At 31.2% G+C, this 17,695-nt stretch overlaps 1 protein-coding gene across 3 annotated transcripts in view; it reads left to right on the top strand.

Annotated features, from left to right (window-relative positions):
* Nucleotides 1–13,321, top strand: part of LOC138315685 (NEDD8-activating enzyme E1 regulatory subunit-like) — a 32,880-nt gene extending 19,559 nt beyond the window's left edge. For all 3 annotated transcript variants that reach the window (XM_069256895.1, XM_069256897.1, XM_069256896.1), the window contains 5 exons: nucleotides 4,086–4,122; nucleotides 4,717–4,803; nucleotides 6,401–6,543; nucleotides 12,127–12,197; nucleotides 12,424–13,321. In XM_069256895.1, the coding sequence (XP_069112996.1) occupies nucleotides 4,086–4,122; nucleotides 4,717–4,803; nucleotides 6,401–6,543; nucleotides 12,127–12,197; nucleotides 12,424–12,583 (498 nt within the window). In that variant the 3' untranslated portion in view covers nucleotides 12,584–13,321. The remainder of the gene's footprint in view (nucleotides 1–4,085; nucleotides 4,123–4,716; nucleotides 4,804–6,400; nucleotides 6,544–12,126; nucleotides 12,198–12,423) is intronic.
* Nucleotides 13,322–17,695: the final 4,374 nt, after the last annotated feature.

Raw genomic sequence — 17,695 nt, forward strand, 5'->3', positions numbered from 1 at the left:
CTGAAACTTGCCTGAAATGATCCTGTTATGATCTTGACTAAGTGTTGTTACATCTCCGGTTGATCCAAATCGAAGATGGCTACCATAACACCATATCTAATTAATTTCCTATATCAATTTTGCCAAGGAAGTCAGATGACTATTACAGCCCTTGGGGCTCTTGTTTATCATAAACAGAAGTACTTGTTGGAAAAATGCATACATATTGTTTGCTGACTAAAGTTAGTCAATCCAGTGTTGAAACCAACTGGAAAATAAGAGCAAGAACATGCATATTGATCTGATTTTTTTTTTTTATTAATTTTGAAGAAAAGTTAAAAGCTGAATTGATACATCTGTAATTGAGATTATAAGCTTTTCCAAAAAGTGAGTTTATGATCAATTAAACTTATTATAAGGAGATTGGGTTCTAATAAATTAAAATACAAATTGGGTTTTGCACATATTCTTTTATACAACTAGTTTTCATACAGCTACTTGGTAGTTGGCTTGAGAAATGCACTGTTAGAGAAAGTAGGCTAAATTTAAGTAAACTACTAGCTTGTAATGTTTGCATTTCTGAACCTACAGTAACTATATACTGCATATATCATATCATATTTTGTTTGAAGGCATAAAATGCTATATATATTAGATATATCCCCATTATACCTAAGGTAACAAAATAGTTTGCACTCATTAAACCAGTCTACATGTATTTGTATAAATACTGTACTCATAAGGAAATTAATTGAAGTTCCTCATATATTTCCTTTGACCTAATACTGCTAAAGTTTGGCTTTGGTTGGGATATCTTGCACAAACAGAGCTGAATGCATGCAGTCCTAATACGGGTACAAACTTCACACATCTGAATTTGTCTTTTGTTTATAGTATAAATCAGAGTCCCACCTCCAAAATCTGGTGACCCTTAGTTGCTTTAACCATCAGTTTTTTGTGGGATTTACAATAACTGCTTGTCACAATCTCTATGGTGATTCTTATCTCAATTTATGGGTAACTCTAAAAATGAGATTTTAGGGGATTGAACTTAATAATCAGTATCCTGCACAATTAAAAATATCAAAATGAAGTTTCATATATCTCATACCCTGACATTTGATACCTAGAATTTTTATGAGCAACAGAAAAATATGTTTTGAATAACCAATTATGTACATATATGTATATTACGATTGTTTGCATATTTTGTTCTAGAAAACTGTGTATCGTCAGTAATTAAAAAGCTGTTGATTCTGATGTATTTTTCTGAGGCTTGGCTTATCAAGTTGTTAAGCTACCACTAGTCTTCACCTCTGTATTGATTGTTTGAAACCTTTAACTGGAAGTTACTAGGTACAGATGGTTGGTGGTTTATCTCTTGGTAATCTGGCTTTTGATAGGGCATAAAACAGTATAACAAAACTGTATTGTTGAAGTATTATGATGTAAAACTTTGTACTATGTACTACTAAATTCCTTTTATTGACATTCCTTCTGTTAGATGTTAAGTGTTATCCGAGACATTGCCCAAAAAGATCCAGTTGAGTGGACTTCTTATATCGCTTCAGATCAAATGAAAAGGTTAAGGGTCAAATTCTCCTAGTGTATTACTAACTGTCTATTGGATGATTGGATGATTGTTTTTTTTTTTTTTTGTGTTAACAAGTCCTTTGATTGAATTTTATTGACAAAGAAACATTTGGTAAACTCTTTCATCAATACATGTATATACAGTTAAACTTGTCTATAAAGACCACCGAAAGGACAAAGAAATAATGGTCTTCATAGCCAAGTGGTCTTCATACACTGGGCGAATTGTGTTGAAATTGACCATCTGGGTCTCTAAGCAAGTGGTCTTATCAAGCACATGGTCTTTATACATGTAGTGGTGGTTGATAAGGCAGACTAGAATAGGTTAGCTTGTAGGAAGTATTCATTAAAAATCTCCAAACATTGATGTTATCAATGCCAAAGTCAATAAACCTTACATACCAGTAAACTAATGTGGAGTTGATAATGAAGATGACCATAGAATTGACTGGTGTTCATCCCTACTCATTATAGTGTTATATATATACCATAGCTTTCTTGTTGTGTTACCATGACTATAGTCCTCACAAGCATTCTGTTATTCCAGGATTAGACTTAAATGTCTGCCTGTTTGCTAGTTTGACTTTTACCCAGGATACAGTATACTTTTTCCCTGCACCATGCATGTCTGCACTATCTTATTTATATCAAGGATTGAAATAGCATTATATCGTAGCTCTTGCTATCTGATTAAACTTTAACAAAGTTATTTAATAATTAATTAAATGTTATAATAATTGAGTTGTACAAGTATTAAGTGGGATAAGGTTTTAGTATGTCATAATTCAAGACCTATCTATAGTGTCAGTACTGGACTTAGAGAGAGATATGCTTGACATTAATCATTCAATATGCTGCATGTTTTGGACAATATTGTTCCATTTCCTGCATGAGTGGAGCTTTATAGGTCTACCGTACATGTCTATTGAGAAATCTGGAACACACCTGATGCTCTAGGCTATCTTAAGCTGGGCTCCCGTGTATTTGCACTCAATTTTGTTTTCCGCAAACATATTTCGATGGGTTTTTTTTTCCAGCAGTTGTATAACATATGAGTTTTGTGTTAATAACAACTTTGTAAAGAAACATGTAGCTATTAACAATGGAATAACTATTTTAATTTATTGTGTAATTGAAATACATGTAATTTTGATGAAAGAGATGTTGAAACTTCTACTGCAAGTTACATGATAACCTTGGTATTAACCCAGATGTTTACAACTAAGGAAAAAACAAATCAAAATGAAATATATTTGCAGAGAATCAAAATTGGGTTTAAGAAACCTTAAGTTTTGAAGCGAGAGCTTTGTCTGCACATTGTTGGATTTGCTAGATGGCCAAATGTACCTGAATTGCAGTTAGTTAGTTACCTTGCTAATAGATAATTATTCTGCATTAGTATAATACTGGTTGATATTGATAAAATCTTATTAGGTGTTTTATAGTTTTATACCTTAGGCTTGGAAACAAACTTTGTCTATACTTGCCAGATCTTAAGGAATGGATAAAAACAGTGTTGGAGGTGTTACTTAATTGGCATTTGTGTACATATAATTTTAATGGAAGACATTGCTTAAAGATGCTCCACCACCGATGGTACATAAATGATACCCAATCATGTATATGTGGGTCTAATCATCACAAAAGTATATACATAATCATTCATTTTGCTATTGGTGCATGCACAATCAGTACTTCATTTCATATAAGGCATAGTGCATTGACGTTTTTTCGGGACGCAATTTATTATTTTCAATATTTTTATCTTGAATTAAAATATGAAGCTCAAACATTTCAATGGTAGTAATGGTGTCAAGTAGGTAATTTTTGTAACTGAAGAAAACTTAATAATTTGTTTGCTACTGTTTTTGATAGAGAAAAAATACCATTTGTCAGCAGTGGAGTATCTTTAATCTTACAATTTTTCAGTCACCCCTTATCAGAAATTAAGACTCAGACTACTCTAGTATTTTCATGATGTATGTAATGGAAAAAGACCCATAGCAGTATTTGAGAATCAACATCAATTTAGCCTTTTCATCTGTGAACATTTAAGAATATGCAAACTTGTTAACTTGTCACTATGTTAATTCAATAGAGTAAGACATACAGTCTGCTCTTGGAAAAATGATAATCTTACAGGGTTACAGACAAAGCTTTGCCCGGTAGTCCTAACTTTAGGTGATAACACTGTTAGTTATTTACATGAATGTTTTAGTGGTATTGGTTGGATAGTTTTAAAGAATAACCAGATACTTTTGTAATCATTATATTAATACAAATCAACTCAAAAGTTCAAAGTTAAAGTAATACTCTTGAAGAGTAAATTAAAATTTCCGGTTTTTAAGTTCAATAAAATGTAAGTGCTTTATCTTAGAAATTTTCGATGATTTTTGATTAGTTTACAAATAACAAAGTTTAGAAATACTAGTTGAACAATTATGCATACCAGAGAAAAATATATCATTTTAAAATTAAAACTTTTCATTATAGAATTACTTTTTTCATTGCAGGATCCGGGCATATCAGAACAAGACATCAAGTTATTTTGTGAGTATTAATTGGTCTCAAAGTGAAATATATGGTTTTGGTGACTATTCACAGATTTGATGCAAACAGTTTAATTTCAGAAAAATATATCACCTCAGTTAAAAAGGTGTTAGTTTTCAATTTAAATTGCTGTGGAATGTAACAAGGCATGACAAAACATAAAAAGCAGATTGTATAACTTACTCCTAGATAGACTGGAATGGCTTAAAACAGATGGTTCATTGATTTTATTTAAAATCCATATTTAACGTTAATCTGATCATGATGTATAAGAACCCATGGATATGGGAAATCTGTGTTTTATAGACATCATTGTTGCTGTTTCAGTATCTCTGGAATTCATATCTTTGTGTACTGTTCAGTTATAAACCGCACAATTATTTGTGGTGTGGGGATTTTACTTGTTTAGATCTCTGCTAAAATGTCAAAAACAATTTCACAAGTGCAAATTGTTACATAATAATGAATATTTAACTAAACATGGAGGTACACATCACATTAGTTTAAAGGGTGAATAAGTGAAAATATCCACATGAAACACAAATCCACAAATTAACACTTTTACAGAATGATTTTGTTGATTGATGCTTCAAGGTAAGAATGCTGCATTCCTGAGAGTGGTACGATGTCGGAGTCTGGAGGAAGAATATAACAGCACTACAGCACATAGTCAGGAAATCGGTACGTTAGCCAAATATGGACTGATCAAATCTGAGACAATATCATTGGTTACCATAAACATCTTGTAGTGTTTATGGTCTGGTTGTCTCCCCTGATCTCACAGTTTGATAGAAATAAGCATAGCAAACTTTTAAGATTGAATAGAAGTTCTATGAGTGTTTACTGTCTGGTTGTCTCCCCTGATCTCACAGTTAGATAGAAATAAGCATAGAAAACTTTAAGATTGAAGATAAGTTCTATGAGTGTTTACTGTCTGGTTGTCTCCCCTGATCTCACAGTTAGATAGAAATAAGCATAGAAAACTTTTGATATTGAATATTAGTTCTATGAGTGTTTAATGTCTGGTTGTCTCCCCTGATCTCACAGATAGAAACAAGCATAGAAAACTTTTGATATTGAATATATGTTCTATGAGTGTTTACTGTCTGGTTATCTCCCCTGATCTCACAGTTAGATAGAGATAAGCATAGAAAACTTTTAAGATTGAAGATAAGTTCTATGAGTGTTTACTGTCTGGTTGTCTCCCCTGATCTCACAGTTAGATAGAAATAAGCATAGAAAACTTTTGATATTGAATATTAGTTCTATGAGTGTTTACTGTCTGGTTGTCTCCCCTGATTTCACAGTTAGATAGAAACAAGCATAGAAAACTTTTGATATTGAATATTAGTTCTAGTGTTTATTGTCCGGTTATCTCCCCTGATCTCACAGTTAGAAAGAGATAAGCATAGAAAACTTTTAAGATTGAAGATAAGTTCTATGAGTGTTTACTGTCTGGTTGTCTCCCCTGATCTCACAGTTAGATAGAAATAAGCATAGAAAACTTTTGATAATGAATATTAGTTCTATGAGTGTTTACTGTCTGGTTATCTCCCCTGATTTCACAGTTAGATAGAAATTAGCATAGAAAAAATTTGATATTTGAATATTAGTTCTATGAGTGTTTACTGTGCGGTTATCTCCCCTGATCTCACAGTTAGATAGAAATAAGCATAGAAAACTTTTGATATTGAATATTAGTTCTATGAGTGTTTACTGTCTGTCTGGTTATCTCCCCTGATCTCACAGTTAGATAGAAATAAGCATAGAAAAACTGATATTGAAATAGTTTTGATATCTGTTGAATATTAGTTCATACTTTTGAGTGTTTTAGTGTTTACTGTTGTCTGTTTATCTCCCCTGATCTCACAGTTAGATAGAAATAAGCATAGAAAACTTTTGATATTGAATATTAGTTTTATGAGTGTTTACTGTCTGTCTGGTTATCTCCCCTGATCTCACAGTTAGATAGAAATAAGCATAGAAAACTAAAGTTTGAATATTAGTTTTATGAGTGTTTACTGTCTGGTTGACAAGCTTAGCTGTAAAGGTTGGTTTACCAAGTTTATGTTAAAAAATATCAAAGCCTGGTTTTCGATTATGTTATTCTGAAAGTCTGATGAAACCTACCTAGAACATGTCCAAATATTTCCTGTTTTGAATTTTGTAATTATTACTAAGGAATTATAATATAATACTGATGCAATATTATTCTGAATCACTTGACTTATGTGACACAACAGAATACACACCTTATCTAATTATGTTTTTGTGACAGAATCTCATATAGCAGATGAGGACAGTGATGACGAGGTTGTGTTTTATGTCCTATTGCGAGCAGTGGACAAATTTTACGAGGAATTTAATCGCTACCCTGGCTGGTACAATGACCAGGTGGAGCCAGACATTCCTAGACTTAAGGTAATAAAAGTTATACCCTCTAATTAAAGGAAATAAAAGTTATACCATCCTCTAATTAAAGGAAATAAAAGTTATACCATCCTCTAATTAAAGGAAATAAAAGTTATACCATCCTCTAATTAAAGGAAATAAAAGTTATATCATTCTCTAATTAAAGGTAATAAGTTATACCATCCTCTAATTAAAGGAAATAAAAGTTATACCATCCTCTAATTAAAGAAAATAACAGTTATACCATCCTCTAATTAAAGGAAATAAAAGTTATACCATCCTCTAATTAAAGGGCAATAAAAGTTTATACCATCCTCTAATTAAAGGAAATAAAAGTTTATACCATCCTCTAGTTAAAGGCAATAACAGTTATACCATCTCTAATTAAAGGAAATAAAAGTTATACCATCCTCTAATTAAAGGAAATAACAGTTATACCATTCTCTAATTAAGGAAAATAACAGTTATACCATCCTCTAATTAAAGGAAATAAAAGTTATATCATCCTCTAATTAAAGAAAATAACAGTTATACCATCCTCTAATTAAAGGAAATAAAAGTTATACCATCCTCTAATTAAAGGAAATAAAAGTTATATCATCCTCTAATTAAAGGTAATAAAGTTATACCATCCTCTAATTAAAGGTAATAAAAGTTATACCATCCTCTAATTAAAGTAATAACAGTTATACCGTCCTCTAATTAAAGGTAATAAAAGTTATACCATCCTCTAATTAAAGGTAATAACAGTTATACCATCCTCTAATTAAAGGTAATAAAAGTTATACCATCCTCTAATTAAAGGCAATAACAGTTATACCATCCTCTAATTAAAGGTAATAAAAGTTATACCATCCTCTAATTAAAGGAAATAAAAGTTATACCATCCTCTAATTAAAGGTAATAAAAGTTATACCATCCTCTAATTAAAGGAAATAAAAGTTATACCATCCTCTAATTAAAGGTAAAATAGTTATACCCATCCTCTAATTAAAAAATAAAAGTTTACCATCCTCTAATTAAAGTATAAAAAATAAAAGTTAGTTTTACCATCCTCTAATTAAAGTAATAAAAGAAATATACCATCCTCTAGTTAAAGGCAATAGTTATACCATCCTCTAATTAAAGGAAAATAACAGTTATACCGTCCTCTAATTAAAGGTAATAAAAGTTATACCATCCTCTAATTAAAGGCAAATAACAGTTATACCAATCCTCTAATTAAAGGTAATAAACAGTTATACCATCCTCTAATTAAAGGAAATAAAAGTTATACCATCAGTTAAAGCAATCTATACCATCCTCTAATTAAAGTGGAAATAAACAGTTATACCATCCTCTAATGCATTTATAAAGGAAATAAAAAGTTATATCATCCTCTAATTAAAGAAAATAAAGTTATACCATCCTCTAATTAAAGGTTAATAAGTTATTACCATCCTCTAATTAAAGGAAATAAAAGTTATACCATCCCTAATTAAAGGAAATAAAAGTTATACCATCCTCTAATTAAAGGAAATAAAAGTTATATCATCCTCTAATTAAAGAAAAAAAGTTAAACCATCCTCTAATTAAAGGAAATAAAGTTTATATCATCCTCTAATTAAGGTAATAAGTTATACCATCCTCTAAAGGCAATAAAAGTTATACCATCCTCTAATTAAAAAATGAAAAGTTATACATCCTCTAATTAAAATAGAAAAGTTATATCATCCTCTAATTAAAGGTAATAACAGTTTATACCGTCCTCTAATTAAAGGTAATAAAAGTTATACCATCCTCTAATTAAAGGCAAATAGTTATACCATCCCTAATTAAAGGTAAATAACAGTTATACCATCCTCTAAAAGAAATAAAAGTTATACCATCCTCTAATTAAAGGAAAATAAAAGTTATACACCATCCTCTAATTAAAGAAATAACAGTTTATACCATCCTCTAATTAAAGGTAATAAAAGTTATACCATCCTCTATTAAAGGCAATAACAGTTATACCATCCTCTAATTAAAGGTAATAACAGTTATACCATCCTCTAATTAAAGGAAATAACAGTTATACCATCCTCTAATTAAAGGAAATAAAAGTTATACCATCTCTAATTAAAGGTAAATATCATCCCCTATTAAAGAATAACAGTTATACCATCCTCTAATTAAAGGTAATAAAGTTATACCATCCTCTAATTAAAGGTAATAAAAGTTATTACCATTCCTCTAATTAAAGGTAATAACAGTTATACCATCCTCTAATTAAAGGTAATAAAAGTTATACCATCCTCTAATTAAAGGCAATAACAGTTATACCATCCTCTAAGGTAATAAATTAAGGTAATTAAAAAAGTTATACTCATCCTCTAATTAAAGGCAATAACAGTTATACCATCCTCTAATTAAAGGTAATAAAAGTTATATTATACCATCCTCTAATTAAAGGTAATAAAAGTTATACCATCCTCTTATTAAAGGCAATAAAAGTTATACCATCCTCTAATTAAAGGCAATAAAAGTTATACCATCCTCTTATTAAAAAATAATGAAAATTATACCATCCTCTAATTAAAGGTAATAAAAGTTATACCATCCTCTAATTAAAGCAATAAAATTTATATACCATCCTCTAATTAAAGGTAATAAAAGTTATACCATCCTCTAATTAAAGGCAATAAAGTTATACCATCCTCTATATTAAAATGTAATAAAAGTTATATCATCCTCTAATTAAAGGTAATTAAAAGTTATACCATCCTCTAATTAAAGGTAATAAAAGTTATACCATCCTCTATAATTAAAGGTAATCAAAGTTATACCATCCTCTTTATTAAGGAAAAATTAACAGTTTATATCCATCCTCTTAATTAAAGATAAATAACAATTTGTATAACCATCCTCTAATTAAAGGAAATAAAAAAAGTTATACCATCCTCTAATTAAAGGTATATAAGTTATACCATCCTCTAATTTAAAATAAGAAAACTTATATCATCCTCTAATTAAAGTAATAAAAGTTATACCATCCTCTAATTAAAGGTAAATAAAAGTTATACCATCCTCTAAATTAAAGGTAATAAAAGTTATACCATCCTCTAATTAAAGGTAATAAAAGTTATACCATCCTCTAGATTAAAAGGTAATATTAAAGTTAGTTATACCATCCTCTTATTAAAGGCAATAACAGTTTATACCATCCTCTAATTAAAGGTAATAACAGTTATACCATCCTCTAATTAAAGGTAATCAAAGTTATACCATCCTCTAATTAAAGGCAATAACAGTTATACCATCCTCTAATTAAAGGAAATAAAAGTTATATCATTCTCTAATTAAAGAAAATAACAGTTATACCATCCTCTAATTAAAGGAAATAAAAGTTATACCATCCTCTAATTAAAGGAAATAAAAGTTATACCATCCTCTAATTAAAGGTAATAACAGTTATACCATCCTCTAATTAAAGGTAATAAAATTATACCATCCCCTAATTAAAGGTAATTAAAAGTTATACCATCCTCTAATTAAAGGTAATAACAGTTATACCATCCTCTAATTAAAGGTAATAAAAGTTATACCATCCTCTAATTAAAGGTAATAAAAGTTATACCATCCTCTAATTAAAGGTAATAACAGTTATACCATCCTCTAATTAAAGGTAATAAAAGTTATACCATCCTCTAATTAAAGGCAATAAAAGTTATACCATCCTCTAATTAAAGGTAATAACAGTTATACCATCCTCTAATTAAAGGCAATAAAAGTTATACCATCCTCTAATTAAAGGTAATAAAGTTATACCATCCTCTAATTAAAGGTAATCAAAGTTATACCATCCTCTAATTAAAATAAGAAAAGTTATATCATCCTCTAATTAAAGTAATAACAGTTATACCATCCTCTAATTAAAGGTAATAAAAGTTATACCATCCTCTAATTAAAGGTAATAAAAGTTATACCATCCTCTAGTTAAAGGCAATAACAGTTATACCATCCTCTAATTAAAGGCAATAACAGTTATACCATCCTCTAATTAAAGGTAATAAAAGTTATACCATCCTCTAATTAAAGGTATTCAAAGTTATACCATCCTCTAATTAAAATAAGAAAAGTTATATCATCCTCTAATTAAAGTAATAACAGTTATACCATCCTCTAATTAAAGGTAATAAAAGTTATACCATCCTCTAATTAAAGGCAATAAAAGTTATACCATCCTCTTGTTAAAATAATGAAAGTTATCATAATGAAAATTATCATCCTCTTATTAAAGAAACAACAATTATAACATCCTCTAATTAAAGGCAATAACAGTTATACAATCCTCTTATTAAAGGTATTCAAAGTTATACCATCCTCTAATTAAAATAAGAAAACTTATATCATCCTCTAATTAAAGTAATAACAGTTATACCATCCTCTAATTAAAGGTAATAAAAGTTATACCATCCTCAAATTAAAGGCAATAAAAGTTATACCATCCTCTAGTTAAAGGCAATCAAAGTTATACAATCCTCTGATTAAAGGCAATAATAGTTATACCATCCTATAATTAAAGGTAATAACAGTTATACCATCCTCTAGTTAAAGGTAATCAAAGTTATACAATTCTCTGATTAAAGGCAATAACAGTTATACCATCCTCTAATTAAAGGCAATAACAGATATACCATCCTCTAATTAAAGGTAATCAAAATTATACCATCCCCTAATTAAAGGTAATCAAAATTATAACATTCCCTAATTAAAGGTAATTACAGTTATACCATCCTCTAATCAAAGGTAATAAAAGTTATACCATCCTATAATTAAAGGTATTCAAAGTTATACCATCCTTTAATTAAAGGAAATAAAAGTTATACCATCCTCTAATGAAAGTAATCAATGTTATACAATTCTCTAATTAAAGGCAATAAAAGTTATACTATCCTCTAATTAAAGGTAATAAAACTCAAAAACGCCCTAAAGGGCCACAAATTGGTTGTATTATCACGTTCAGCATCCATACACATTAGGAAAATAAAATCATAAACATTTATGATGACTTAAGCTTAAACAATTGACGAAACAAAAACTTGCTCAAAAACTTTAACGTGAAATAGGATGCCGACGCCGACGCCATCGCCGGGGTGACAATATTAGCTCCCCTTATTCTTCGAATAGGTGAGCTAATTAAAGGCAATAAAAGTTATACCATCCTCTAGTTAAAAGTAATCAAAGTTATACCATCCCCTAATTAAAGTAATCAAAGTTATACAATCCTCTAATTAAAGGCAATAACAGTTATACCATCCTCTAGTTAAAGGTATTCAAAATTATACCATCCCCTAATTTATTTTTGATCCAAAATTAGAAAATTAGATTTTAGCAAACAAAATTGGCATGAAGTGTATACACAATTGAACCAGTCTTTGACGGATCAAAATTCATGACCAAGTTGATGGTGTGCAAAGTTGAGTTAATAGCTGGCTATATGGTGTACAATTGTCTTATTGTATGAGTTATTGTGACTATAAAATCAAATGATTTGAAAATATATATTTCTATAACACTACCATATGACTTTGAAGGCAATATAGTCTTATTTAATGCTGCTTTTTTAAGGCCTCACTCCTGAAAGTTCTACAAGAATGGGGTCTGTCTCCGAACATCAAAGATGACTTTATCCATGAAATGTAAGTGCAACAGAGATTGAGACAACAAAAAGTAATGTTTTTCAGTCGACAAATTTTATGCATAAGCTGAACATTAAATACAAAATTTTGATACATTAATTTTATCATAGATATGTATGCTTAATGATCACGTAGAGCCATGAAGTATGGTGAAAGGTATCCACAATATATATTGTATATAAAATGATATAACCTGTTAAACTGATTATACTCTATGTTTCTTCAGATGTCGCTATGGGTCAGCTGAACTGCACACAGTGGCTTCGTTCCTAGGGGGCGCCGCTGCACAAGAAGTGATCAAGATCATCACTGGTCAGTTTGTTCCTATAAACAATACATACATTTACAACGCAATGAAGCAGACATCGATCACAGTAGAGTTATGATTGATAGTGGAATGATTAGCTTTAAATTGTGGAATTGGATTTCATTGCCATGGTATGTTTCATGGAAGTGTAGAACATAGCTCAATTTTGTAACCATGGTAACTGTGACATGATTACCATCAAATGGTAATGTTTATTCAGTTTTCCAAAGTTACCAAAAAATAAAAGTCCAGCATATGTTATGCTACAACATGAATATCACAAGATAACAATGTTATGAATGGTTACCATGGAAACTACAACAAAGCGCTAATAATGTGTGGTTGACATTAGTGAGAGATCAACTGTTCGTGACAGTATTTTGATATGTGGATGCTATAACAGTACAATGTGTTTGTGATGAACAAAATCAAAAGTGACTTGGGATATCTACATGGACACATCACTGTTTATTACATCTCGCCTCACTACTCATCAGTAATCAGCAGGGCTTTTATCTGTATTAGAAATTCTAATGAGGATGTTTTGAATACAGTGAGGGCGCCTGTATATAAGGAACATTTTTGCTCAATACCTTTGTACATTCTTAAAAAGTTTTAACATTGGAATCAATTATAGGTTTCAAGGATGATATACTTGGTAACTGCACGGTGATGAGCTGGCTTTGAAAGCTACACGGAATCATTATTTATAAAATTTGTTATAAATGATATATGTATTGTGTCATAAGTGCTTGACATGATATTATTAAAGACATAATGTGCACATAAAGATTAATAATAAAAAAACAAATACTGAGTTATTGCTATGTTTTCTTCTATATCCATTACATCCTTAATAATTGTAAGCATTTCTGGTCATGGTGATAAAATATTAACACTAATCATATATATATATATGTAATTATTCAAATACAAATATTCAAATAAAAGCTCCTAGGGTACCAATAAAATCCAATTCTATTAGAAACCTATTAAGACTACAAAATGTATTGTCTGCTCGAAAATTGTCTTCCTAATTTGCAGCAACCATTTACTATAATGACAATTTGATATAGATATCAATGATAAATTAAGAAATGAAATAAACAACAAAGACACTTATTTTGAACTTTTATATAAAAAATAAAATCTTGGATGGTATGGAAACACAACCATGGTGGTCGGGTGGTGTAGTTGTTAAGCCGCTCACCTTTCACCTAGCCGGGCCGGGGTTCGATCCCCGGCATGGACCAGGAAAAGGTTAGGGGTCACCTGCACGATCACTTGGGTTTTCTCCAGGCACTCCGGTTTCCTCCCACACTAAGACCCCTTGCGCTTACATCCAGGCCATCCAGAGTGATTTACATAAGTTGTATTAACTTGTTTCTCAATCGATGTAAAATAAATGAAGTTTATATATATTTAAACACAACCATGATTTTGATTAGGTATGCTTAGTTATAGTGTGATAGGCCCAAGGGCATAGAGGAAGACTGAAGGCCTTTTGGGACCGATCACTTTACAAGTGTGTTGCCCCTATTTCTCAGAAAGAACACAAGGGATCTGTCTCAAATTCCATAAATAGGTTCTCCTTGGGCCCTAGTTGTGATATTGCATTTTGGGATCAATCCGTCAACAAGATCGCCAACAGGCTGTCATCTTGGATTTTGATAGTTGAAGTTTGAAAAGCAGAGAAAAGATCCCTCTTTCAATTATCAGAATTAGATCAATCTTTGGTGGATGCCAATATCCCTTTGAGGTTGTTCACTGAACTCTATCAAAGTGCCCATCCCATCATGAAATATAACTGTTGTTGATCAAAATTCAAGGAATATATACTCTTATCCTTGAATTTATTAGTCCCCTGCCAGTAAAACTGGAGGGGACTATAGTGGTTGTTCCCGTCTGTCTGTCGGTTGGTAGGGAAAATGGAGCTTGGGATTTAATTTTGGATCAAAAGGTCAACTACAACTACAAAGGTCACTGTTACTAAAAATAGATTCTTACACAAAATATTACTTTCCAGACTATAACTTGAGAACAAATCAACAGAATTTATTCAAACTTCAAACAATGATAGCATAACTAAGCAATAATACATACAGCTTGCCATAGATTATAAACTGTAATTAACGGCAGGGGACGTGTGTTGCTTGCAACACTTACTGTAAGCTTGTTTTAAGGAAAGTATTTAGGAGGTGGCGATAAATGTATTATTAATGGTAAGTTAATATATAACTTTTGCTACTCTTTAATATTATCAAACTTGTTACGCATTCTCATTTTAAAATTAGATGATGTATTAAAGCTGTTTCTGTCCAGATACATACATACCTGTGTGTGTACCTTTAACTCGTGTGTTTGTTCAATTGGAATTATGTCAAAGTTGCTCAACGCAATATGAAGCACAAATGGGATATCTTGGTGCTTTGATCTCAGATAAACTTATGAACCTGGTACTCTAGATTATTTCAAGGTCAAAACTGCATGTAACTGGAATAAATATGTCGTAAAATCATTAAAACATCAAAGTGGCCCTACCGGTGGGTTGGATTACTGTCAAAGTTGTTCAAATATAAACTTGTTAGTTTTTATAGCATACATTTAGGGCCATACAAAGAAATATGTGGGTCTTTATTCAAGTTTACTACTAGAAATGCAATAAAAATATCTTTTTAAGTAATGCAATAGATTTTAAAATATCTGACCAAATAAATGTAAAATGCTATCAAAAATTGTGATTACTGGTAAATATGTTATTTAATTTCAAGGTCATGCAGATAAAGTGATTTAATTTCAGGGTCAACATTTCAATTTCAAGGTCGTGCAGATATTTATATATATAAATTGTTTAATTTCATGGTTGACATTTCTATAAAATCATATTTGTTCTGAGAAAGGAAAGAAGTAAGTGATATTTTCCTATAGTGTCTAATATTACAGTGATACATAATAAAACTAGAAATTGTCATAGACAATTTGGCGGGCTTTTCACTATATTTAGTTTACAATACCGTCATTGCCAGGTAATTTAAGAACTAGGTAATGCATGGGTTTTGAAGTTGTAACCAATAAATGACCTTGACTTTTAGCCCCGAATAAAAATGTTTTAGTGAAGATCTGCATGAAGTTTGATCAGCCGAAGAGAACTCTCATCTTAATCCAATTCATATTTCCAAATTCGTTCAAGCAAATGATAACGTGATCGAATGTGCCTTAACGTCATCTGACTTGCGGTGTTGTTAAGTATATATACCCCGGTATGTATATTTAAACTCTGGACCCCTGTGACCTTGAACGTATGAAGACTCTTGTCATTTTGGTTATTGTTGAGTCATTTCGACTTGCTTACCAACATATGAACAAGCGTAATCACTTATAAAGAAATATACTGTTACATAGGTTTTTAGGGGGAGTTATCTTTCTTTGCGCAGATTAAGTTTGATCAGCCGAAGAGAACTCTCATCTTAATCCAATTCATATTTCCAAATTCGTTCGAGCAAATGATAACGAGATCGAATGCGCCTTAACGTCATCTGACTTGCGGTGTTGTTAAGTATATATACCCCGGTATGTATATTTAAACTCTGGACCCCTGTGACCTTGAACGTATGAAGACTCTTGTCATTTTGGTTATTGTTGAGTCATTTAAAGATTTGAACATATATGACTCATGTGACCTTGAATATGGGTCAAGGTCATTCCTAATATCTGACTTCATAGCCCATCCCCTGGACATCTTATATATGAAACATGAAGATCCTAGACCTTACCAGAACTTCAGGAGAAAAGTTTTCAAGTTTATTGTTAAAAACAGGAACTTTAACATTTGACCCTTACCGAAAACCGGAAGTTGCCATTTTTTGTAATAACATGTAGAGAGAAAAAGTTTACGCTTAAGATTATCTGCAAAAAATATTATTGGATGAACTCTGTGAAAAGAACTGTTAGTGAAGTTATGCTGGGTATATAAGGGCCTAGCCAAGTTTGTTCAAATAAATGAAAATAAAAGATCCATTACATACTTTTTGAATAACTAAGATAGAGACCTATGATAAGGCCTGTGTCATGCTGGGATGGAGGGCTACTAAGTTGGTGCAGAAATAAATGACCTTTAACCTTCATTCAAGAGTCTCTTCAAATATGCTAAACAAATTCTTGTAAACAACTTCTTATCAAGAAACCAGAATGCGCGCAGGGAATTGGCCTGTGACATGCATAGGATGACGCGCTACCAAGTTTGTTCAAATGAATGAACCTAGATCAATCATAGGTCAACAGGGGTCAAAACGGCAAAAAACTAAACAACAACTTTCTTCTCAAGAACCAGAGAAGGCTCTAGGGTACTGATATTTTCCCCCTGTAGGGGATGCTGGGATGAAGGGCTACCAAGAAGTTCAAATAAAATGACCTTGAGCTTCATTTGTTCAAAAAAGCTAAAATCCTTTATAACTTCTTGTGCATGAAGGGCTATTAACTGACCTTGACCATTCATGTCAAGGTCACGAGGGTCAAATAGTCTAAAATCTTTAAACAACCTTCTTCTCAAACCAGAAGGAAGGCCCAGGGTACTGATATGTGCCCTTAGATGCTGGGATGAAGGATACCAATTGTTTTGTTCAACATACATTACTCTTTATTATTTGCCCTGTAGGATGCTGGGATCTACCAAGTTTTGTTTAAATGACCTTGACCTTCATTCAAGGTCACGGAGTTAGGATGCGACAATATATATATGGGGGGGATGAAGGCTACCAAGTTTGTTCAAACATAATGACCTTTGACCTTCAAAACACTTTTTGGCGGGAATGCTTTCGCAAAGACCTTCATTTCAATCAAAGGAATGTTCGAATGGCCCAGGGTAAAATGGCATACAGCAAATTAACTTCAGGGTCACAAAGGAGAAACCAGAAAAAAAGATACTTTGGCCCTTTCAAGTTTTGACCTTCATTGGTTAGGCTAAAATCTATAAAAAAAGAACTTTAACATTCGAATTGACCCTACCGAAAACCCCGGAAGTTGTCCATGTCATTCAATTTGTAATAACATGTAGAGAGAAAAAGTTTACGCTTAAGAATTATGCAAAAAATTATTAATGAACAAATAAATTGATCTGACCTTCATTCAAGTGAAAAGAACTGTTAGTGAGAAATTACTTATAAGCAATGAATAACGTTCATGACCTTTTCAC

Source organism: Argopecten irradians, chromosome 2, assembly GCF_041381155.1.
Source record: "Argopecten irradians isolate NY chromosome 2, Ai_NY, whole genome shotgun sequence".
NCBI lineage: Eukaryota > Metazoa > Mollusca > Bivalvia > Pectinida > Pectinidae > Argopecten > Argopecten irradians.